The following is a 25,202-nucleotide window of genomic DNA, read 5'->3' as shown; positions in this document are numbered from 1 at the left end:
AGGCCCCGCCCCCCGCCCACGAGGAAGTGGCCGCGCAGCGCGGCGCCCAGAGCCGGTTCGGCGCGTCGACTGCCCAGAGTCCGCGGCCGCGGCGCCCCGAGGTGAGGGGGGCGCGGGGGCAGCCCGGAAGGGCGGGATCGAGGGGAGCGCGGGGAGGGGCGCGTGCAGGTGGGGAGGGCGTTGCGGGGGGGTCGCCAGGAGATGGGGGGCCGCGGGGAGCTCAGGGACGAGAAGGGGCACTGAGGGCCCCCCTGGACGTGAGCGGGCGCGCTCGGGGCGCGGGGTGCTGGCGGGTGAGCGACCTCCTTCGGGCGAGGGCGCCGCAGCGCTCCCCACACTCCGTGCCTTCGGGGCGCGCGGGCTCGCGCGTCCACCTCCGCGCCCGGCCCTCTCGGCCTCCCCTCTGTCCCGTCCCCCCACCCCTGACTCTGCCCGGCCGTCGGTGGTCCCCGTTATTTCGAGCCGGAGGGCCCCCACGCCCAGTCACTTCCCCTCCATCCTTCAGCCTTCCGGGTTCCTCCAGCGGGGAAATGAGCTGGCGCCCCCGCCCGCCTCGCCCCTCCCCTCTCCCTCCTTCTCTCCCGGCCCCAGCCCGCCCCCGACCCCGGGGCCAGGTCGAAGGGGTCCGATGCGGTGGGGGGTTGCCCGGGTCCGGAAGGCGGACCTCCTGAGCTCGCGGGCGCTGGACCGCCGCGTTCCGAGCGGCCCCTCTCTCTCCGGCGGCCCAGGGGCCGCGGCCAGGACTGGGGCAGGGCCGGGACCTCAGGGCGGCGACGGTGACACTGAGGTTTACTGGCATGAAGCAGCCTTAGCGGGCCCGGTGCAGTCGCGGAGCTGGAGGGCTCTCCGTTTCATCTGGGCTCTCCCGGGAACCCCTCCCGCCTGGCGGCCACTGCTACCCGGTGATTAAGAGCACCCTGGCTGGCAAGGTCTTCCAGACCAGAAGCTGCTAAGAGCGCCAGGGTCTTCCTTCACTGGCCACTGACCTTAGCAAGCCGCCTAACCGCCCTGGGCCACAACTTTACTTACCTGGAAAATGAGGAACTTTCAAGCTGGGAGGCTTACATGTGATCATGTGTGTAAGACACTTGGCAGCGTGCCAGACACACACACGGGCTAAATGTGCGCTGTTACTGTCCTTGCTTTTATTATAAGGCCTGCCTATATGCTTATCACCTCTGAGATTTAGGGTCAGAATCCCACACGGTGCCATTTTAGGCGCTGGGTGACTTGGCGCAGTTTGCTTTTTGTCTGCATCCATTTCCTACTCTACAACATGAAGGTTAAAACAAACACTAGAAGAGTTCTTGGGCTTCTCTTAGGGCATACAAGAGAATGTATGTCAAAGTCCTGGGTAAATTCTGGGCATTTAAAGAAGCCAAGTAAATTAGGTATGTGTATGTAATCCACATACATCTTATCCCAACGTGTTCACTGTTTCTCTTTCCATGTTTGTAGTCATCTGCATTTTTCTGTCTTGTGACCATTATAAAGAGAGTTACTATGAACATGTTTGCTTTAAAAAAAAAAAAAGGCAGTGGCTGTGTTTTTTAGCATTGAAATGAATTTATGCCACAAAAAAATGTTAACAATTTTTAAGTTCCTGTTAATGTTATTTTGTTCCATTTGTTTCCACCTGGTTGGTTTGGAATCGGATGTTACCAAACTGCCCTTCAGAGAGACTTACAAATCAGCAACAAATGAGAATTTCTCCATAGTCTTGCCAGCATTGAGTTTCATGTGTTTGGGGGTTTTGTTTGGTCTGTATTCTTTTAGCTAAAGTTTTATGGTGCCTTAGGATCATTTTCACTTGTCTTGCTTGACTTGACTTTGCCTGGCTTGTAAGACCTCAGCAGTGGAGTTGGGGAGGAGGGATCGGTTGGTCTGTTGGGGTGACTAGGGTTGTTCCACACACAACAGGAAGTTGAGTAACAGCTCAGCACCAGTGCAAAATGGCTTGCTGGCAGCTCCCTCGGGTGGCTGAGCTGGGTGGGGACTTCCCTGAGTGTCTGTAGAGCAGAGTTCTTTGCTCCAGGCAGCTCCTGCCTAGTTCAGCCTCAAATGCAGCCAAACCTCTGGATGCAGAAAAGGCCGGGCTGGCAAAGCTTCTCTGGAAGCAAGACAGGATGTACACCCAGTGCCTTGTCCAGCCCCAGCCTTTTCTGGACAGAGATGTGGGGAAGCATTGGCAGGGAGCACCCCGTCAGTATCGAGAGAATCGGGATGTGAACCCAGTGTGTAGGGAAGAGACGTGAGGCTTGAGACCCTTGGCTGAGCAGCTGGGAGCTTCACCTGGTTTGCTTTGCTTTGGAAGGGAGCTGTATTCTCCCCAGATCCTCACAGAGGACCTTTTAAATGAAAGATCCCCAAGCTTTTCTGATCATGGACCCTATCAGGAAAAAGCCTTGAGCACATACTCCCCAGTAAATATTTACAAGTTGCATATATGTACCAGTGAAATAATAGGGCTGGTCTGTAAGGAATAAACTAAGATAGATGTGATTCATTCATGCAATCACAGTCAAGGAATATTTACTGAGCACCTACTATGTGCTGGGCACTCTGATTGGTACTGGGGAAGCACTTACAAACAAAACAAATACCCCTGTGCCCATGGAGTGTATGTCCCCACCCTGGTATGTGGTCCTTGGCACCCCCTGCCTGGACACCCAAAGCTCCTCCAGCCTTCAGGCTGCTGTCCCTTCCCTGCACCCTCAAACCCCAGCCCTGGGTGATTCCCCCATCCATTCATCCTGAGCACCACCATATGCCAGACACGGGGGAAGTGCTACCTGGAGCACAGAAAGATCCTGGCTCCAGTTGGTAGCGGGCAGCTCGGAGCCAGTGGGGTAGCGGTGGAGTAGGGGGAGTCTGTTGGGGTTTGGCCGTGCTCCCCCAGACTCACTGTTTCCAGGGTGATGGGGGCACGGAGCACTAGTCATGGGGTCCCAGTTGCAATGCCATCCCCAGGGTCCTCTCCTCTCTCTTTGTCCTCGACAAGCAAGTGGGTCCACAGAGCTGGCTCAGAGGCAGGGTCACAGGGATAAGTGGGTAAGTGTCCCCGGGGCCATGGCCTCATCCCGCCTTAGTCTCCACCAGAAGGCAGCACTGCAGCATTGCCTTGTCCACATCCTTGGGCAGAGCAGCCCCCAGGGCACTTTCCTCTGGGGTGACTGGCGAGCAGTGGCACCCACCCCCAGCCCTTTGGCAGGGCGGAGATTTCCCTGGGAATGATGAAGGCACAGTTCCTATGGCTGGTGGCCTGGTGTGAAGGCTGCTTTCCTGGGTCTGATCACACAGAATGATCCCCTGACCCAGGAGCCAGGAGGCTGAGCCCCAAGGCTACAGTGGCTGGAGAAGCCACACCCCTCCCTGGGCTCCCACTTCCTCAGTTGTAACATGTGGGGGTTGGGAGGCCCTGCTGGCTTCAACTGCTTTGCAGAAGTTATGAAAAAGGGGAAACACGTCTGTCTTCCTCTTTCCCACTCCTTTCAGCTGCACCCCCTCGCTGCTTTAAGGTGTGGGTTAGTAGACGAGGGAGTATCCCATCTGAATTTATACTGAGGTGTGACTCGCTGACAGGTGTGCTCTGAGCCTGCCTGTCCCACTGCGCTACCGTACCTCCCTCTCACACTGAGAAATTTTGGGTCCCAGGAAACAAATGGCCAGGGCTCCCCGAGTCCTCTCAGCTGTGTTATCCGTCCTCTGCAGACCCAACCTCTCCATCTTCATAGCCTGAAACCCTGAAATGTCACTAGACTGTTAGGAGTCTGGCCCACAGGTCTGGACACTGTCACCAAGAGCCCACAAGGGCAGAGGTACCCGGCCACACAGCAGGACTGGGACAGAACCAGGAAGTCAGGTTCTGCTCTGAGTCCCCAGGACGCCTGGGGCTGCAGCCATGAGGCTTCTTTCCTTCTGGGCCACCTAGGGTGAAGGGCTCCGGGATGGTCAGCCTCCCCTGGAGTCAGGGGCCAAGAAGAACCCGGCTGGCGTTTGAAAGTGGGCATCTAACCTTATACCTCCACCCCCCACCACCACCACTGGTGACCTAGGGGAAAGTAGGGCAGATAAGCACAGCTTAGCGGACAGGCCTGGTGCACCCACCCTGCATCTTGGCATCTGCGGTGTAGACATGGATGACCCCCTGCCTGCCCAGCCCGGATGCAGCAGAAGCACTGGGGAAACCCCGTCTGGCCCGCTGACCTAGGCCTGTGGCTCCCAGGCACCACTTCCGGGGTCTTTACTGTACACAAAAGAGGCCTTATAAGGAGACAGAGGCTGGGGAGGCAGCCGCCCTGGGAGCTGCATGTTCGTGTTTGTGTGTGCAAGGCTGAGTACACGTGTGTGTGGGAGCAGTCATGCGTGTGCAAGGCTAACCATGCACGAACGTGTGTGGCCTCAAGCCTGGCTGTGAGTGTCCACTTTCTTTCTTAGCAAAGGCTGCCCGAGGACCCACTGGGTCTGGGGCTGAGGGACCAGGCGGGCCCTGCCCAGTCCTGTCTGTGCACCTGTGCGCGCCTGGCCGCTGCTGCCTTGGGAAATTTGCAGGACTTCCTGCTATAAATTAAAGTGGGATTTGTGGTCGCTGAGCACCAGAGTCCCCAGCAGCACAGTGGGTGACACCGCAGCTCGATAGGCCCCAACTCAGCGCTGTTCCTCCCTCAGGGGTCTTGGCTGAGACCCCTGCTGGGGGCAGAGAGAGACCCCAGGGTTCCAGCAGCAGCCAGGGCCATCAGGGCTCAGGCCTGGGCTGAGAAGTGGCCTTCCCAGGGCCCAGCCTTGGGCCACAAACCTCCCGGTCAGATGGGGGAGGTGGCTGAAGGCCTGGGGACACCCAGACATGGGGGGGTGGGGGTGCTGCAGGTCTGGGCAGGTGGCCTCCCCCCCTAAACCACCGCCTCCACAGCCGTCATCTGGGGTTCAAGTCGAGAATACAGGAGGGCTTAGAGCTGGTGAATACAGAGCGCTCAGGAAATGTTGCTTGGCCTTTTTTTTTTTTTAACATTTAAAAAAATAACTTACTCAGGCTGGATGCTAATGGCAGTAAACAACTGTGTTCATCAAATATTTATCGAGCACTTATATGTGCCAAGCATTTAGGCGCCGGGGATTGCAGTGCGAACAAGATGGCCAGAAGTATATGTCTCCATCAAGCGAGTTACAGTCCAGCAGAGGAAAAAGACACCGCAGAATAAAGGAGGACAATGCAACCTGTGCTCAGTAGGGTTATCTGAGGGGACAACGAGGGACTTGAGAGTCCCTGGGACTGCAAGGAGATCCAGCCAGTCCATCCTCAAGGAAATCAGTCCTGAATATTGGAAGGACTGATGCTGAAGCTGAAACTCCAATACTTTGGCCACCTGATGTGAAGAGCTGACTCATTGGGAAAGACTGACCACGGGAGGATAAGGGGACAGCAGAGGATGAGATGGTTGGATGGCATCTCTGACACGATGGACATGAGTTTGAGTAGGCTCCGGGAGTTGGTGAAGGACAGGAAGGCCTGGTGTGCTGCAGTCCATGGGGTCGCAAAGAGTTGGACACAACTGAGCAACTGAACTGAACTGGGAGAGTCTGGGGCTGGGGCGGGCGGCAGCCTGGCTTAGAAAGTGGCCTTGGACCCAGACTTGAATGGCAGTGGGGAGGGCGGGAGCCATGTGGGCATCTGGGATAAGAGCTTTGAAGGCTGAGGGAACAGCCTATGCAAAGGCCTGAGGTGCGTGTGTCCAGGATCAGCCCCCGCTGGGAGGCCCACCCTACGCAGGTGAAGCACGCCGAGGGCCAGCACATCCATTCTAGACCAAGAGTTGCTGTTTCATGAACACCTACTATGTGCCAGGCATGATGTGTTGTCTTATTTCACCCTCTTAAATCTCCGGGAAAGCGGGGGAGGGCAGGATTCCTATTTCCATTTTGCAAATGTGGAAACCGAGGTTCAGAGAGGGCGAGTGACGTGCCGGGGTCACACAGCTGGCAAGCAGCGTGGCTGGGCTCCACCCAGGGCTCCCTGTGACTCTGGGAGGCTGAGGCGGGGAGGGAAGGGGTTCAAGTTCACTTTGGGTCTTTCCAGATGAGTAGGAGTTTGCTGGACAGAATGGGGGGAGCATTTGGCGGCATGGAGAGGGTTAGCACGTGGAACTGGCCTCCCAGGACCATCAGGCTTGACCTTCCCTGCAGAGGGAAAAGAGCACACGCGAAGGCCAGCAGGCCTGGCGTGCTCCTGGAGGGGGACGGCGCTCCACCCGCAGGGAAACTGAGGCACAGGTGATGACACCCTCCCCCGAGGCCAGAAGGGATGCTGACCTGCATTCCCTCCCTGTCTTGGGCACAGAAGCCAAGCAGCCATGGCCTATCACAGCTTCCTGGTGGAGCCCATCAGCTGCCACGCCTGGAACAAGGACCGCACCCGTGAGTCCCCGAGGCTCCCTGTGCCAGCTGCACCCCTGCTTCACCCCTGACCCTGAGATCCTGAGTGTCAGGAGAGAAGGGACCCCAAGCAGGGCAGCCAGGCGAGCGGGCCTTGAGGGTCAGAGACCAGAGGGCAGCCCCGCCTGTGCTGGGCACTACTGTGGGCGCAGGGCAGGTAGCCTGTCCTCTGCTCGTGAGGGTTTGGGGGTGGGAAATGTGGCCTGCAATGAATTGAGCTCTAAGGGAACAAGCAGAGTAAGGGGAAAGCGAAAGGGTGGCCCGTGAGGCCTTTCGGGGGAGGTGGCATTTGCACGGAGACCCGAAGGAAGTAAGGAAAGTCAGCATGCAAAGGAGGTGAAGGAAGTCAGCGTGCAAAGGCCAGGGTGGGTGCAGCGACCCCAAGGGTCATCAGGAACAGCCCAGAAACCGTGGCTGGAGCCTAGTATCCCCAGGGGGCAGAGCTGGGTGGGGGCGGGGGGAGGCAGGGAGAGCTGCGTGGCTGGAGCCTAGTATCCCCAGGGGGCAGAGCTGGGTGGGGGCGGGGGGAGGCAGGGAGAGCTGCAAGACTGCCTTAGGGATGTTGGGGGTAGTGGGCACAGGTAAGGAGTGGCCAAGTCCTGGGGAGGTGTCCCAAGGAGGAGGCCGTCCAGCGGGACCTGAGGCAGAGGAGAGGCCAGTGACGAAGGACAAGGTACTGCCCAGGTGGCCCGTGAAGAGGGGGACTCGTGGCAGGGAAGGGGAGTCTGAGCACGTCCGCCCGTCTCTCCTGCAGAGATCGCTATCTGCCCCAACAACCACGAGGTGCACATCTATGAGAAGAGCGGGAACAAGTGGGTCCAGGTGCACGAACTCAAGGAGCACAACGGGCAGGTGACAGGTGGGTTGGGCTGCTGGGATCACCCTCTTGAACGAGGGCAGGGCAAGGCAGAGCCAGGCCGTCCACCTACTCTTAGGTAGGAGAGTTCGGGTTGCAAGCATTGATGACAGAACCCTGATTCAGACTGGCTTAAGTTATAAAGCAGTTACATGGATGAGTTCATGTTACTGAAAAACACAGAAGTTTGAGGGCTTCAGGAAAGGCTTGATCCAGCACATCAGCATTACCAGGGACCCATTTCTATTTTTGTCTCTTGGCTTGGCCTTCCGGTGTGTTTACTGATAGCTGAGAGAGCTGTAACACCCCCAGTGAACTCTAGCAGCACTCCCTGATTCAATCCTGATTGTGACCTCGAAGCCCCTCTGTGGATACTGTCGAGCCACCTCTGCTTGGATGGCCCCAGCCTAGTCCTTCCTCCCACCCCACAGGCATTGACTGGGCCCCAGATAGTAACCGCATCGTGACCTGTGGCACAGACCGCAACGCCTACGTGTGGACGCTGAAGGGCCACACGTGGAAGCCCACGCTTGTCATCCTGCGCATCAACCGCGCCGCTCGCTGTGTGCGCTGGGCCCCCAATGAGAAAAAGTTCGCTGTGGGCAGTGGCTCCCGTGTCATCTCCATCTGCTATTTCGAGCAGGAAAATGACTGGTGGGTGCCTGGGCGGGGTCAGAGTGGGTTTGGAGGGACCTGGGGCTTCAGACCAACAGGTGGTGGGACAGGAGGGTCCCACAAAGCCACTAGGCGGGGAGTCAGGACCGTGTTCACAGGACCCGAGAAGGGTGTCCTCTCCAGCCCTTGGCAGTGAGGCGAGGGGCTCTCTGCACAGCGCCTGGCCCTCCCCCAGCCCCCTCTAGTAATAAGGGTACAAGCCACACCAGGGCCGCCTCTGCGGGCATCACACTAAGCCCTGTACGCGATGACCCTGCAGCTCCCCGGACTGGGCGTCTGCTACCATCCCTGGTGGTGGTGGTGGTTTAGTCGCTCAGTCGTGTCCAACTCTTGCGACCCCGTGGACTGTAGCCCGCCAGGATCCTCTATCCAGGGGATTCTCCAGGCAAGAATACTGGAGTGGGTTGCCATTTCCTTCTCCAGGGGCTCTTCCCAACACAGGAATATGAACCTGGGTCTCCCGCACTGCAGGCAGATTCTTTACCGACTGAGCTATGAGGGAAGCCCCGCTGCCATCCCCACTTTCCAGCAAAGCCCTGAGGCAAATCATCTGCCCACGGCACCAGCCGTCATGCTCCAGGGCCCACTCACGAGTTCCAGCCACGTCACGACCTTCTCCCCTGGGTCGCTGAAGCAGAGGCCGGGCGGGAGCTCGGACTGGGGTCCGAGAGACTCGAGTTCAGGTCCCACCCTGACCAGTGAGCAGACTTCTCCTTAACCTGGCGGCCCCAGGGTAGTTGCGAGGTTGAAAGGTGACCAGCGTGGTGCTCCTATCCAGGGAGGGACCCAGCTGGCCTGGGCCCTTCCCTCCTGGGACCTCTGTGGTCTGCAGGGCCCAGTGGGAGCCGGGAGCCCGAGGCGCTGAGGTCCGAGGGCGCTCACCTGTCTGTCCCTCTCTCCCCTGACACCTGTGTGACCGCCGCCGTGTCCAGGTGGGTGTGCAAGCACATCAAGAAGCCCATCCGCTCCACCGTCCTCAGCCTGGACTGGCACCCCAACAGCGTGCTCCTGGCCGCTGGCTCCTGCGACTTCAAATGCCGGTGAGAGTGGGGGCCCCGCCGTCAACACAGGATTCATCGGGGGTCGGAGGGTGGTGGGGAGCCCTGTCACAAGAGCCCCGCCTTCCAGACCAGCTCTGCTGCCAGCGGGTGACCTGGGCCTCAGTCCAGCTTCTGTGAGGTTTTGCTCTTTGAAGGATTGTTCCTGGGTCCTCTGTCTGGCCTATGGGGAGTCTTAGAAGGACATATACCTTTGCCACTTTTTAATGTCAGCAGGATCCCTTTTCTAGGCCCTCCTGTCCTCATTAGAACCTCCCACTCGTTCAGCTTCCTGATTTCCATCTGAGGGAAAAAGAGTGGGTGTTTTTATTCACACTGAGATATAAATGACTGAGGCTGGGACGATCTCTGCCTTGTCATCTTAAGACCTGGAACACAGAGACTCCAACTGCCACTGGCTGTTTCTCATTTTGGGCCCAGCACCCCTGAGTCTCCCAAGGCCTCTGGCTCCCAGCTCCAGGCAAGATGGCCTGCGTTTCTGAATCGCCCCTGGGCCGTGAGGCTACAGCAGGCACCAGAGGCCCCGGGCACGGAGCGGATACGGTCCTGAGAGCTCCCAGGACTTGGAGCTGGGAGACGTCCTGGCCCCACTCCATTGCACAAGTGGGCACTGAGGCCCAGACTTCTCCAAGCATGAAGGCGCAGGTCGTGAAAAGCCAGCCCGGGTACCCACAAACTCAGCTAGGTGCTCTGGCCTCAACAGGCCAGTTTGGGAGAACGGGGCAGTGGGGGGTCCTTCTTGGGTCCCTCTCAGATCCCATCCATCCCCTTTTCTGCCTCTCCCGGCAGGATCTTCTCAGCCTACATCAAGGAGGTGGAGGAGCGGCCAGCACCCACCCCGTGGGGCTCCAAGATGCCGTTCGGGGAGCTGATGTTCGAGTCCAGCAGTAGCTGCGGCTGGGTGCATGGCGTCTGCTTCTCGGCCAACGGCAGTCGTGTAGTCTGGGTCAGCCACGACAGCACCGTGTGCCTGGCTGATGCTGACAAGAAGATGGCGTGAGTACGGGTCACCCGAGTTGGGGTGCGCCCCGGCACCGAGAACCAGGAGCCAGCGTGGCTGACATTGCGCTCTCTCTCTCAGCGTCGCGACTCTGGCCTCTGAAACGCTGCCGCTGCTGGCCGTCACCTTCATCACGGAGAGCAGTCTGGTGGCAGCGGTAAGGAGGGGGCCTGGGAGAGGGGCTGGTGACAGCAGGTCTCCCAGGGGCCCCAAGATGCCCAGGCAGCCCTCAATTTGTCCCCGCTCGTGCCTCTCCTGCCTCCCTCCCTCCCTCCCTCCCATCCATCCATCCGTCCATCTATATCTCTATGCGGAATAGGTGGGGTTACACTGGGGTGACAACAAAAATTCCCAATGGCACCAACTGCAGTGGCCTAACACGGGAAATGTTTGCTTCTTGCTCACTTTGTTCGGTCTGGGTGCTGGGAGCGGGGCTCTGTCTCCCATCTGGAGACAGGGGAAGTGGGGAGATGTGCCCTGGGCCAGACCTTCCTGCTTTTACATTTTATTGGCCAATGGAAATGACAGGGCCACACCGCACTCAAAGAATGGGTGTTTGTGGTGGGCAGGGGCGGGTGGGGGTCCTACCGTGTGTCCAGAAAGGTGCCACTCTTCCTCCGTCCCTCCTGCCCAGCTCTGTCAAGTCTCTCTTCAGGCCTCAGCAAACTTACTGGGGTCCCGGAGGGATCAGGCCCACTTTGCCTAGGGAAGGGTCCCGTGTCTCCCCCAGAGCACATGTGACTGGATGGAGCGGGGCTGCTGGCCTCCCAGGGGAGTCCCAGACCAGCTTTCTCAACCGGATGCTGGCCTTGCGGGCAGAGGGGGCCGCTCTTAGGTGCTCAGCCCCAACATCTGGCCCCTGTTACTATAGCCGGGGTCCCTGAGCGGGCATTGGCTGCCTGGCGCTACACCCACGCCCTGCCTCCGGCTCCCCCTGGATTGGTGGCCAGGGGTGCCTTAGCCTTGCACCTCCCCCAGGGCCTGGGGTTCCCCTAGAGGAAAATGGGGGCGCTGCGCCTGCCCTGGCCAGCGCTCCAGTGGCACCCCGCCCTGCCCTTCGCCGCAGGGCCACGACTGCTTCCCGGTGCTCTTCACCTACGACAGCGCCGCGGGGAAGCTGAGCTTCGGTGGGCGGCTGGACGTGCCCAAGCAGAGCTCGCAGCGCGGCCTCACGGCCCGCGAGCGCTTCCAGAACCTCGACAAGAAGGCGAGCTCTGAGGGCAGCGCGGCGGCGGGCGCCGGCCTGGACTCGCTGCACAAGAACAGCGTCAGGTGGGGGCGGGGCCTGGGGGCGGGTCCACTTAGGAAGGCGGGTCCGTCTCTTCCGGCGGCGGGACTAGCATCAGGCGGTGGGCGAGCAGGCAGCCTCCCTCTGCGGCCCCGGGACGGTGTGGGACTGTCGCAGGGCCGGGTGTGCGGGTCTGGGGGGTGGCCGGGCAGCGACCCACGGACTCCTAGCGGGCGGGGCCTGAGCCTCAGCGGCTCTGGGGGTAGAACCTGGCGGGGAGGCGCGGAATGGAGAGTGTGGCAGCGGTCTCCTCGAAGAGCTAGGTGGGATCGGAGCGAGAGACCCTGAATCCTGCCAGCCGTGGGTGTCCGACCCGTGGCAGATGAGAGAGCACGGCCAGGCCTTGACCCTTGTCTGTTAAGCCCTCCTGTGGCCGCCGGGTCCCATGTCTTCAGACCAGACCGCTTTGCCTGCCTTCCAAGGCTCTCTGGAACTAGCCCCGCCTCCTCCCAGCCCCACCTTTGGCTGCTTCTCATCAACAACACCGTGTTGTCACTGACTCCCTGGGCGCACGTCCCCTGCCCACGCCACCGTGTCCCTTGCACACAGGCTGCTGCTTGCCCCTAGAGCAGACTCGGGAGCCCTGTCCTCTGTGATCCTTCTCAGCTGGGCGCACACACCTCACAGAAGCGGGCTCCCCCAGCAGTCGGGGGGCTCCTGGAGGGCAGGGTGGGATCTGTAAAGCCCTCCTCCTCTTTGCAGCCAGATCTCGGTGCTGAGTGGGGGAAAGGCCAAGTGCTCGCAGTTTTGCACCACCGGCATGGACGGCGGCATGAGCATCTGGGACGTGAAGGTGAGGCCTGCCCTCCACCCCTGCCTCCCCCCAGGTCCCCAGGGCGGGCCCCCTACCCCCCACCTTCTCCCTGGCAGCCACCTGGACACTCCAGCCCTTCGTCCCTGCAGAAGGGCCCCTCAGTGGAGTGAGGACCCCTTGGCACCCTCTGCAGCACCTTCCTTCAGGGCTGGGATTCAAACCCAGATCGCCTGACCCCAAAGGCCAGGTTCTGTGTCTGGCACCAGGTCCCTGCGGGTGGTGGTGGGGTGTCTACAGGACAGCTGAGAACCAACCTGTCTGTCCTGCTTGTCTCCTCCCAGAGCCTGGAGTCTGCCCTGAAGGACCTCAAGATTGTATGACCTGCGAGCAGTGTGCTGCCCTTGGCCCAGGCTGAAGAAGCGGGTCGGGGAGGCTGAGGCCGCTTTGCTGAGTTTCTAGGGTACTGGGTGGGGTCCCCACCGGGGCTGTTCCCGCAGGAGGGGAGGGACGGGAGGCTGCTTCTTGGCTCTGGAAGGAACGATTGTCTTTTTCTTGAAGAAATGCTTTAATTGTAAAAACTGTTCTCAAAGCACTCGTGGTCATGAACTGCTTCAGAACATGAAGGTAATAAAAACGCAACTGTAGACACGCTGGCCTGTGTGTCTGGAGGAGGGGTCAGTCTGGGCAGGGCACTGGTAGCTTCCTGCCGTTTGCCAGCACAGCTGATCTTCACACAGAGGCGGCTCCCCTGTGGTTGCTTCCCGCTGCAGTCCAGCTTGGGAGCTGCCAGGGTCACTCACTCAGCAGTCAGATGCCAAGAGTGGTGACTGTACACTCTGGGCTGGTTCTGGGCTTTAAAGGAAATTACTGTTTCTCTATTTGATGTTTGAGGTTGGTTTCTAATAACTGCTCATTTTTTTAGGACCTATTTTACTGGGTTTTTTAAATCACATGGTTTTTAGTCTAGGTAATGCGTTACATCAATAGATCTTCTAACGGTGAACTAGGCCCACATTTACAGGAAAAATGGTACCTAAAGGTGGCTTCTCTCCCACTGTCCTGGGGCCTCTCTGTTCTCAGAATAACCTCTGGAGTTGGAGGACACCCACGGATTTTTTAAATCAGGAAATAAAAATCAGGCTATATGGTTCCCCATGTGCCTGTGTGATCAGCCGCATCTGACTCTGTGACCCCATGGATGGTAACCCTGTCCATGGACGGCTCCTCTGTCCATGGGATGTTTCAGGCAAGAGGACTGAATGCGGCTGCTATTTCCTTCTCCAGAGGCCCTTCCCACCCAGCAATCAGACCTGCATCTCTGGCATCTCCCACCTTGGCAACCAGGTTCTTTACCACTGCACCACCTGGGAAGCCCCCCAGCTCCCCATTATTCTTGAGCAAACCTGTGCCTGGCACCTGTTCACCACTCAGGAGGCTGCTGTTTGGGAAGTGGCGCCCCTTCCAGAGGGCTGGCCACATAGTAAGATAGGCACTGTGGAGGAACCCACGTGACTGAGCCAAGCCTGGGTTTCCCGACCGCCACCCACCGCGAACGAGGTAGTAACAAGTAAGGCCAAGCAGTAGTGCTGGGTGTTGGGTCGCTTCCTCCCAGCACTGAAATCCTGGGGCTGGCACCACCAGGGGACACCAGGAGGACAGGACTCAAACCTGCGTGCAGGCCCCGGCCCCTCTGGCTTAAGGTCCCTGGGTGGTTAAAGAAGAGACGGGTGGTTCCTGTATCCTGTGGTCCTTCCTGGCTCGGATGCCTGGGGTCCAGTCCCTGTACCCAGGACTGGTGGCACTGGAACCCCGTGGGGTGGGTCTGAGAGGGACACTGGGTCCTGCTGGGTGAAAACAGCTCAGGCATGGGGGCCCCCAAGAGCGACCACAGAACCAGGATTACGATAATGTCAAGTTTAATTTGCCAAATATACAAGTTGGATTTGTGGAGCGTGTTGTGCCTGGGTGCTGCACAGTAAACAGGTTTCTCGAAGTGATCTGTGGGCAAGGTTACGAACAGGCGAGGGCCTGGCCAGAGTAGGGGGCAGGGAGTGGGGTGGGAGGGGCAGGGGAAGCATCTGTCAGAGGGGACTGGCCGGGATGAGCCGTGACCCTCAGGGACCCATGGGCACGGGCTGCCAGCTGCCAGCCTCTCTGAGTGAGCACCCAGGGAACACAGACCGGGGAGGGGTGGGCAGACAGGCCATCACAAACTTGTCAGCCCCTACTGCAGCCCCAGCTGCCCCCTGCCCCGCAATCTACCAGACAAACGGAAGCTCCTCTTAACCTACCTCCCAGGTACCCCGCAACAAGGGTTCTGAATTCTAAAAACAGCCAAAACATTTGAATGGTTACATATGAAATGCTGTCCTGCATCTTTCTGTCTCAAAGATAGCAGCTGCCCCTCCCCCAGCCCCCCACCCACCATCCCCCCAAACGATTTCCGTGCCAAGATGAAGAGGAGGTCCCAGGCCATGGGGGGCTCCTCGCCACGAGGGGCTGCTGCAGCGGCGCCAGGGCACAGGGCGGGTGAGACGCAGCAGAGGTCCTGGCAGCACGGCCCAATTCCCTGGTCTCTCCTCGCACAGGTTCTACTTGTTCAGGGAGAGAGACTGCATTCGTTTTCCTGACAAGGTCGCATCATCTTTTGCTGAGAAATAGGAAGAGAGAGAGTCACAAAAAGACGAAACCACCCTTCCACACACACAGCCCCGCACACCCCAGAATCAGCGAAATGTAGGTTCAGGAGGCCTCAGAGAACAGTCTGTGCAACTGGCTCAGCTGGCAGATGAGGAAGAGACCAAGAAGGGCCCTGCCTGACGCCCTCCCATGGAAGCCACTGGACCCACGTGTCCAGACATTCTTGCTGAGTTTGGGTGGTTTCCCCCCTCCACAAAGGCCCACCAACATGCAATCTACTGGGCAGATAGAAACTCTTCTTAGCCTGCTCCCAGAAGTCTGTAATTCCAACCTCTCCCTGTGGCTTCTGAAGTCTGAAATCAGCAACATTCAAGCAGTCACACACACAGCCCTTTCCTGCTTGGGGTTTGTGAAACAAGCGACTGATGGGCAGCTGAGATCACCTGGTATCTCCAACGTGGTGATAATGCCCTGGGGCATCTCTGCTGCTGCTGCTGCTAAGTCACTTCAGTTGCGTCCCTGTGCGATCCCATAGACGGCAGCCCACCAGGCTCCCCCGTCCCTGGGATTCTCCTGGCAAGAACACTGGAGTGGGTTGCCATTTCCTTCTCCAATGCATGAAAGTGAAAAGTGAAAGTGAAGTCGCTCAGTCATGTCCGACTCTTCGCGACCCCATGGACTACAGCCTACCAGGCTCCTCCGTCCATGGGATTTTCCAGGCAAGAGTACTGGAGTGGGGTGCCATTGCCTTCTCCGGGGCATCTCTTGGCCTCTAGAATGCAGGACAGCAAGATTCCCAACACTCATGGCTCCCCCACAGATGGAGAAAGGAGTGCACAAGGCCAGAAGGTCCTGAGACAAACACTCCTTTAAACCAGACCAATTCCTCACAGCCAACCTGGCCTGGAAGAACCCTACCACCTTCAGCCCCACTGGAAGGAAGGCATGGGGAACAGGGACACCTGGGCCAGATTTCATCTGGGAAGCCCAGCCCACCACACCCTCCCAAGCCCCTGAGACATACAATGGTGATGCCAAGCAGGTCTCCTGGCTATACGAGGCACCAGAGACTTAGTGGAACCTTCTAGCCTCCAAAGTAGGTGCATTCTGAGGCCTCCCTCAAATGCTGTGGACATTGCTCTGCTGAGATTCAATTCTCCTGCTGCTGGACCCTTCCAGAATCCTGGGAGGTGGCAGGCAGGAACGCCCACCTCCATCTGACAGAAACACACACACACACACACAGCCTCCTGAGCAATCTGGCCCAAACCCACCTCACAGCAAGACATCGAAGTACAGGGCTTCACTCCATCCAGAGCCAGGGTCAGGCTGCCACGCCAGTGGCTCAGACTTACCTTTCCTCTCTTCTTCCTTCTTCCTGGCAGCCTCTTCCCGCTGTTTTCGGATGATCGCCAGCCGGGCAAGGTCAGCCTTGGCTTGCTCTGTCTTCCCCGCTAAATGCATCTTCATGTAACGCTCTTTTGCTTTCTGCTTCTCAATTTCTTCTCTGTTTGGGTAAAGGGGTGTCACAGGGGACATCTTCCCCACCAGTCAGCTGAGCTGGAGGCGGGAGCCAGAATCAAGGCCAAACACTGGGGCCGAGGCCCAAGTGGAGGAGGGGCTGTGGCCAAGTGGCCCCTCCCTGACAGACACTCACAAGCAAGTTAGTAAAGGCCGTCTGTCACTCTGCTACCTTGGGGGGTGGGCGGTCCTCAGTGGTGAGAAGGCAGTTGGAGGGGGAGGGTCTCAGGCAGCCTTCAGTCACACCCCAAGCTGGTGGGCCTTCCCCGTGGGGTTTACAGAGACCCTATTCAGCTCTCATGGGGTCAGCACAGCAAGGTGGATTTAAATCAAAGAGCACAATCAGGAGAGAAATCACGGTGGCTTTTCCTAGTGGCCCACAACCTCCTGTGAGGCCCCAGACACCACTAGGTAAGCATGAAAACAGAGACGAGCCATGTGCAGGGCACTTTAGCCCTCAGGTGCGAGCCTCACACCGCCCACAGGGAGCTCTCTGAAGCCTCGTTTTCATCTGAGACGAGAGAGGACTGGGCAACTGGTGGGTCTCCCCACACTGCCCATCAGTACAGGCCCCCAACCCCACAGCCATGACGTCAAGGACGGACGCAGGTCAGGAGGGTCTGATCAGGCTGGATAAGGGAGGTGACCCTGGAGCAGAGTGTCCTGAGGGAGGGGCTGTAGCATGTCCGCATCCCCAGGGATTACCTCAAGTGTAACGCTCAGGTCTGAATCTGCTGTTGCATTTTCCCTATGTTTCCACTGGTGAAAAAAACTCTTTTTTTTTTTGTTCCCGAGAAACTTCTAAAGGGCCTTTGGGGAATGAGATCATATAGAAATAAACACCATAACTGGAGCCCCCATCCGGCCACTGGAGACCTCAGGGCCCAGAAGTGAGGGCAGAGGAGCTGGGGCCTCAGCCCCCAGCCGAAGCCACGAGGCTCAGAAGCAGCACTTACCTCTCTCTCCGTGACAGTTCCTTGGGCCCGTCCAGGTCCAGCTGTGTGACTTTTTTGGTTGTCTGTGCCACCCGGTTGGGGTTTTCAATGTCGATGAGCCCTTCCACGCCTTTGCGCTTTTGCTAAGATAGGACAAGAAGCCGGACATTGGAGAAACTTGGTCCTGCAGTGCCCGAGGGCCACCCCCATCTCCACAGCCTGCCTGGACTAGAACAAACTGCTCCTCCCCAGGCCGTGTGACGCTCAGATCACACGGTCACGGTGGGAACAGAGCTCAGGCGTGTCTGAACCAGCCCAGGAGATGCAGCGGGAGTGCGGGTGACCAAGTCCAGCCTGTGCCGTGTCCAGGCCACCAGGGACTGTCACCCTAGTTTCACAGGCAGCAGAGCAGAGACACAATAAAATGCCTGACATCAACCAAGAAGTAGACAGGAGATGTGAACCCGAGCCCAATTCACAAGCTCTCAGCAGAGGTACTCCCTCACTTAGAGCTCAACCTCTGAAAGCCGTTTCCATGGAACCTCACGCCTGGCTGCTAGCCATGCTGGGTCCCCAGAGCAGTTGCTTGCGGGGAAGTGGGACCTGGGAACGAGCTCAATGTCTGCAGGTTTGGGAGGCGGACCTGCAGCTTGCACCTCCCAGCTGCCCAGGGCAAGTGCAGAAAGTAATGAGAGCACAAGTGCTTGATGCAACAGGTTTGATCAAAGTTTCAGGCCCTGTCAACCCAGCTGTTCTCTTTAAGAGACCAGGGAGAGTCTCCGGCCTTATCAGCCTGAAGGCGCCCGATCTCGGCTGATCTCGGAAGAGACCAGGGAGAGAGCTTCCAAACACCTGTTCATCAGAGCACTGCACAGAGCTCCAGGTACCTCTACCCAACTGGTACGTGGACATACCTTACCTAGATACCTGACATCCCAAGTTTAACTCATCTAAAACAGAACTGCAGACTCAGCCCGTTCTTCCCCACAAGCCCGAGCAAGGCCTTGTTTCTCTTTCCCCTTAGTCCCACCACCCCAACCCCGGACAAATCCCAACGAGTTCATCTTTAAAACACAGCTTGAATCTGCCCACTTTTCTCCACTGCTAGGCTTCAGCAATATGTGAACCGTGAACTTCCTGATGTTCAAGCTGGTTTTAGAAAAGGCAGAGGAACCAGAGATCAAATTGCCAAAATCCGCTGGATCATGGAAAAAGCAAGAGAGTTCCAGAAAAACATCTATTTCTGCTTTACTGACTATGCCAAAACCTTTGACTGTGTGGATCACAATAAACTGTGGAAAATTCTGAAAGAGATGGGAATACCAGACCACCTGATCTGCCTCTTGAGAAATTTGTATGCAGGTCAGGAAGCAACAGTTAGAACTGGACATGGAACAACAGACGGTTCCAAATAGGAAAAGGAGTACGTCAAGGCTGTATATTGTCACCCTGCTTATTTAACTTATATGCAGAGTACATCATGAGAAACGCTGGACTGGAAGAAACACAGCTGGAATCAAGATTGCCGGGAGAAATATCAGTCACCTCAGATATGCAGATGACACCACTCTTATGGCAGAAAGTGAAGAGGAACTCAAAAGCCTCTTGATGAAAGTCAAAGTGGAGAGTGAAAAAATTGGCTTAAAGCTCAACATTCAGAAAACGAAGATCATGGCATCCGGTCCCATCACTTCATGGGAAATAGATGGGGAAAGAGTGGAAACAGTATCAGACTTTATTTTTCTGGGCTCCAAAATCACTACAGATGGTGACTGCAGCCATGAAATTAAAAGACGCTTACTCCTTGGAAGGAAAGTTATGACCAACCAAATAGCATATTCAGAAGCAGAGACATTACTTTGCCAACAAAGGTTCATCTAGTCATGGCTATGGTTTTCCCTGTGGTCATGTATGGATGTGAGAGTTGGACTGTGAAGAAGGCTGAACGCCGAAGAATTGATGCTTTTGAACTGTGGTGTTGGAGAAGACTCTTGAGTCCCTTGGACTGCAAGGAGATCCAACCAGTCCATTTTGAAGGAGATCAGCCCTGGGATTTCTTTGGAAGGAATGATGCTAAAGCTGAAACTCTAGTACTTTGGCCACCTGATGTGAAGAGTTGACTCATTGGAAAAGACTCTGATGCTGGGAGGGATTGGGGGCAGGAGGAGAATGGGACGACAGAAAATGAGATGGCTGGATGGCATCACTGACTCGATGGAGGTGAGTCTGGGTGAACTCCGGGAGTTGGTGATGGACAGGGAGGCCCGGCATGCTGCGATTCATGGGGTCGCAAAGAGTTGGACACGACTGAGCGACTGATCTGATCTGATCTGACTGCCACCCCCTTAAGTCAAGTTACAATTTCTTATCTGGATACCTGCTACCAGCTCTCGGCTTCTACACTCAACACTGTACAACTCACTGTGCAGATATAAGCAAATCTGGCCCGTATTCTTGCCTGGAGAATCCCATGGACTGAGGAGCCTGGCAGGCTGCAGTCCACAGGGTCACAAGAGGCAAACATGACTAAAGTGACTAAGCACGCACGCACGCACTGGTGCTCTCTCGCCCACATCCCACTTTACCAGCTGCCCACTACCTGCTACGATTAAACCAAAACCCCTTCACAACCGCACACGTGCTGCCTTGCCAACTGCTCCTCCTCCATTCCTAACTCCACTTCTTACCCACCAAGTCACAGCCCCACTAGCCTCTCTGTTCCCTGGACCTGCCTAGGTTATTCCGACCCCCGGACTGCACTTGCTAACCTGGCTGCCTCAACGACTCAGCCAAACAATTTTCATGTGACTGGCTCCGCCTTGTTTTTCAGATCTCAGTTTAAAAGTCACCTTCTCACCACGCACCAGTCCTCAATCATGTATCCTCAATCATGGATCATCTTATTCATGATATTTCTGGCTACCTGAAATTATACTGTTCACGGACTTCCTTATTGTCTCTATCTTATTTCAATGCAAACCCTTAAGTGTAAAGACTCTGTCTGCATGTACCACGGGGGCTGCGAAACCACTGATGAACATTTGCTGAATGGATGAGTCTAGAACCCAGGTCCCCATCAGACTTAGTACCTGGTAATCATCTTCTTCATCCTCGCTCTCATCTGAATCTAGGGATTTCTTCTCTTTTTTTGGGTCACCTGCAGCCCCATCTCCACCTTCTTCTCCTTGTTCCTCTTCTTCCTGTTTCAGAAATGGGTAATCTGAGGAATCAAAAGATGAAAACCAAACTCCCAAGACCATGATCCTCCCATCCCTCCTGCCCCAGATTGTGAACCTTGAGAAATTAAGCCCCCAGAAGGCTGGGACCAAGTATGGTAAGAGTCCTACTCTGCTGCGCTGGCCCCACGGGGGACCTGGGTCACAGGCAGCCTGTTCACTTGGCTCCACAGCCTAGAAGCCTTTCCCAAGCCTTTGCCAGGGGTTGTGAACCAACCCCTCACACAGCCATACAAGGCCCTGCTCCTCTTTTCAGCCCAGGTGCCTGGGACCGCCTTGGTACACAGCTTGTCTCCCAGAGTCCACAGGACTTGGCTGTGGGGCTGGAAACCACTGTCCCGCTCGGTTTCCCTCCCACTGTCCCTGCTGCCACACGCAGCTGCCAGTTTGTACTCGTTTTCCCAGGCAAGCCTCCTCCCTCCCCCACTTTCCACTCCCACAGTCAGGGGCGGGTCAGTCACTCCAAACTGCCCACAAAGATGCCCTGCTGCGCCGCCTCCCTCTACCTTTCTTGCCTCCCTACTAGAAACATCCCTGACAAAAACCGTAAGCATTTCCACCCCCTTAGCTCCTGCCCACACATCCTCCAAGGTCCTGCTCAGCCGCAGGCTGCTCCATCAGACCCTCCCCGACCGCGGCTTCTTCCTCACACGTCACACTTCAGTCATCCGCACTGACAGCTCCCTGTGGCCCTCATCCAGGTGAGGATCTAATGGTGTGGGAGGGTCACGGACACCAACGACGGAAACATGCTCTGTTTCCTGACAGTGGGCTGGAAAAAGCACGGAGGGACAGAGGGACCTCCTAAGCTGAGACTGGAGGGGGAAGGGTGGGGAGCACCAGTGAGGGGAGCAGGCAGGAGGGGGTGCTAAGCACGGATGGCACTCTCGCCAGTGGCGGGAGGGGGAAGGCAGGGTGTCAAGTCCCAGCAGGGCTGGCGGAGGCCGGATCACACAAGGTGGGTGTGGAGCGCCCGCGCTGCAGATGTGCAGGGCCGTGGTAAGGGAGAGCCCCCACAACACAGGAGCAGGGACCCAATGCTGAGAAAACAAAGCTCTAAGTGGTCAACCAAAGGCCTGCCGCCCGCCCCCTCCAACCACACCCCAGGTGTTGGCTTCCTCCAGAGGATGGGTGGTCCTTGCCCGGCCTCTCTAGGTGCCACCCTGGGCCACTGGAGTGGCCCGAAGAGTCGCGTACTCACCCGGGCCTTCTGCTTTTCAGCCTGGAGCTGCGCATCAATCTCCTCAGGGCTCGTGTATTGCCGGGCCCGGCCTTTGTGGCCTCCCTTTCTCCCTGCACAAGGACCGGAAGTTTAGGAAGGCAACAGGAAGGCAGCTAGCTCCCTTGATTGCCCTGAACTTCAGACTGTGTCCCGCTTGAGCTGCTCTCAGCAGAGGCTGCCGACCTCCCTTGCCCCTCACCAAGACCGCCCACCCACCTGTACCTCCCCCTCACCTGTTCAAAGGGACAAAAGAGGGGACATGTGATCACCTGATGCAGCCCCAAACCGCCTGCTGGATGCGGCTCCCACCACTGAGGCCTGAGGGGGGATCCGGGTGGGGGGCACCACAGGGAGGGACCCGCTAAGTCCCCTGGTCCCTTCATCCACACGCAGAGGACTCAGATGCAATCACGAGAAGGGGTAACCCTCACCCCTGCTGTCACTACAGTGCTCTTTATTTGCAATGCTCTGTCACAGCCAGGGGCTCATTTGAGTCCCAGATTAAACCTAAGGTGCACATCACGGCTGGTCACATTTTATAGACAAGGAGACTTAAAGCTAAAGCAGAGTGGTGAAGAGCACAAATGTTGGGGTCCAATCCCTGGGTTCAAATCTCAGCTCTACCACTTAATAGTTTTGTGACTTTGGGTAGGTACTTAATCTTTGAGTCTCAGTTTCCCTACCACATAGGATTGTTGTGAAGATGGATTTGTTAACGTATGTGAAGATGTTGGATCAGTGCTCGGCACTAGACGAGCACTACAAAGTAAGTTTGCTATAACTGTTACTCTTCTAGTGTGTATATATATTGGGTTGACCAAAAAGTTCAATCAGGTTTTTTGGTAAGATATTACATACCCACCCACCTCCCAATAATACCTGGTGTGGGGGGAAAAGAAAAAACAAAGCTACTGGTCACAATGACAATTTACTACAGATGCAGGGAATATAAGCTACTTAATAATTATTTAAGTGGTATTTATGGTAGAAAGGGAAAACTTAAAACCTATATGAGAAAACTTTCTGTGCTCGGAGTAGAAACACAATTGCCAAACAAAGGTAAAGTTGAAAATAAAACTGACTACCTTCTAAGAGTTAAAAATGTAACTAGCAATTTAAGTTCATCACAGAGAATCAGTCAATTTTATAGCCTGACTCTCTCAAACCAAGACACTAGACTGACCCCTGCCACAGGCTTCCCAGGTGGCTCAGTGGTAAAGAATCCACCTGCCAATGCAGGAGACACAAGAGACACAGGTTCGATCTCTGGATTATAAAAATCCCCTGGAGGAGGAAATGACAACATGCTCCAGTATTCTTGCCTGGAAAATTCCATGGAGAGGAGCCTGGCAGGCTACAGTACATGGGGTCGCAAAGAGTTGGACTCGACTGAGCACACACACACAAAGCCAACAGCCAGTTTCATAGCAGGGCGGCACCTTCTCAGCTATTCTGGAGGATGCTGGTGGCTGTGGCCTGGATCCATTTCACCTCTCCTGGAAGCTGCAGCCCACCTGGTTTCTCATGACCCTCTCACTGAGAGCAGAGAATCTATAATGAGGTAGCCAGAGCTGCTCTGAACTCCAGAGACAGCAGCAGAGATACTAGCCTCCTCTAATTTCCTAGACAGCAGCTGCAGAGCCATAATTGGGCTGCTACAGACCACACCACCCATTTTTAATGACTACCTGGGATTCCCAAGGGTGTCTCAGTCAAGGATCATCAAAGTCCTATTGTGAGAGATCAAGTTTGCCATCCAAAACCCCAACATTTCTTGCCCTCTTAATGGTCTAAGGAATAGAAACAGCTCAAAATTGACTACTACAGGCTCTGACCCTGCATGTCTGGCTATGGGACACTGATCTTAACTTGGTCTACAGTAACTTTTATTAGAAGCTCTCCACACCTTTGAAAATGTTTCACAGGTTTCATGACAAAGACAAGAGTTGGTCCTTGGCTCTTAGAGAATTTTACACTTTTACATCTTCATGTTCTCTCTTACTTTTCAAGCAAATTAACACCAGCAAAAATGTAAATGTTATCTGCCCATAAAGCTTTCACAAGCCAAAAGGCCAAGTCATTTAAACAAGTATCCCTATTTAGGATTTTCTAATTGTAACCGCCAACCTTGGCTCAAAGCACCTATTAAGTAGGGCTCTTAGAATTCTGGCACCAGAAGTGAAAGTTGGCTCAGTCGTGTCTGACTCTTTGCGACCCCATGTACTACACAGTCCATGGAATTCTCCAGGCCAGAACACTGGAGTGGGTAGCTTTTCCCTTCTCCAGGAACTCTTCTCAACCCAGGGATCGAACCCAGGTTGGTACCCCTAATACCCCTCCTTTTGCAGAACATAAGACTGAGAGACACAGAGGAGACAAAGCTCTTCCTACCACAGAATAAACCACTAGAAAACTACGTTTAAAGAGATTCAGCTCTGAAAACCCCAGCATCTCTGGGAGCAGAGTCAGGAAGTCATTTAGGTTTGAAAAAGCTCCAAGCAGATCTTCCTGTGGGCTGAGACATCTTAACCAACATGTCACAGGAGAGACCAATATTAACTGAACACCTCTTCTGCGCCAGGAGTAGTCAGGCACGGCGAGGGCTCTATGTAAGACCCCGATCCCAACTCTCCAGGCTAAGGGTTATTAGCTAGGTGTTCCAGATGGGGAAAACAGGCTGGGAGAAGTTAAACAACTTGTTCAAGGCCATAAGGCTAGACAGTGTAGGGGAAGAGGATGGAGAACGGTGTACAAACGTACCGGGGACGCCATGGATTCTTTACTTTCTTGGCCAAGGAACTGGCAAAGTCTGAGGAGTAACAATAGATAATGCTTACTGGACACTTAGCGACTATTAGCAGCATACAGCGCCCTCCACGTGGATCGCCTACTTCAAGACTCGCATCAGTATTATGAGGTAGATACAATCATACCCCTATACTTGCAAACACACAGGGAGGTTATGCGGCTGGCTCAAAGGCCCACGTCTAGCCGCTCGAAAAGGGCAGTCAAAGCTAGGTCGGCCAGGCTCAAGAGCATCCAGCTAGGTCGCAACAGGCAAGCCTAGCTCGCCCAGAGCCCGAGAAGGCCCACGTTTTACGCGCGAGGCAGGCGGGCCCGCCTCTGGCGCGGGACGCGGTGACTCAGTCCCCGGCGAGCCTGAAAGGGGTAGGAAACTCCAGACCCCCCCAGGCCGAGAGAACGCGCCCTAGATGGGCCATCCGGGTGGGCGAGGACCCAGAGCCTCCAAATCTCCTCAGCCCCCCGCGGGAGCGGCTCGAGGCCACTACTACGGTCCTCAGTTTCTCCAAGCGGGACAATTGGGCGTCGAGGCCCAGCCCAGGCCCTCAGGCGGAGCGGACGCTCTCCCTCCGAGTCGCTCTCTGAGGCGCCCGCGGGCTGACTGGACGGCGGGAGCCGGACTCGGGCCGCTCCTCGAGGCCCGCGGGCGACACGCGCCCGCCCCTCACCTCCTTTAGGCATCGCGGCTCCGGCGGCTGCGGCGGCGGCGCCTCGAGCTGACACCGGAACCGGAAATTCCTCGGGCTCGACTTCTTCCGCCAGGCCAGTTTCCCGCCCCCCCGCCCG

The 25,202-nt window shown here is 56.5% G+C and overlaps 2 protein-coding genes across 2 annotated transcripts; one reads left to right on the top strand and one right to left on the bottom strand.

Annotated features, from left to right (window-relative positions):
• Window positions 1-3: 3 nt before the first annotated feature.
• Window positions 4-12,706, top strand: ARPC1B (actin related protein 2/3 complex subunit 1B). Its single transcript, XM_061402141.1, has 10 exons — window positions 4-101; window positions 6,335-6,411; window positions 7,184-7,288; window positions 7,717-7,939; window positions 8,893-9,000; window positions 9,808-10,014; window positions 10,100-10,175; window positions 11,085-11,290; window positions 12,009-12,099; window positions 12,402-12,706. Exons 2-10 carry the CDS (start codon window positions 6,348-6,350, stop codon window positions 12,438-12,440), a joined length of 1,119 nt encoding a protein of 372 aa, XP_061258125.1. The 5' UTR covers window positions 4-101; window positions 6,335-6,347; the 3' UTR covers window positions 12,441-12,706.
• Window positions 12,707-13,959: 1,253 nt separating this feature from the next.
• PDAP1 (PDGFA associated protein 1) lies at window positions 13,960-25,192 on the bottom strand. Its single transcript, XM_061402147.1, has 6 exons — window positions 25,085-25,192; window positions 21,594-21,685; window positions 20,246-20,356; window positions 17,178-17,299; window positions 16,056-16,207; window positions 13,960-14,710 (listed from the first exon to the last, which is right to left on the bottom strand). The coding sequence occupies exons 1-6, from the start codon at window positions 25,095-25,097 to the stop codon at window positions 14,652-14,654; spliced, it is 549 nt and encodes a 182-aa protein (XP_061258131.1). The 5' UTR covers window positions 25,098-25,192; the 3' UTR covers window positions 13,960-14,651.
• Window positions 25,193-25,202: the final 10 nt, after the last annotated feature.

The sequence above is a fragment of the Bos javanicus genome, chromosome 25 (assembly GCF_032452875.1).
Source record: "Bos javanicus breed banteng chromosome 25, ARS-OSU_banteng_1.0, whole genome shotgun sequence".
Lineage (NCBI taxonomy): Eukaryota > Metazoa > Chordata > Mammalia > Artiodactyla > Bovidae > Bos > Bos javanicus.
Note: the sequence above shows the minus strand (reverse complement) of the source record. Positions and strands in the feature narration are given on the sequence as shown.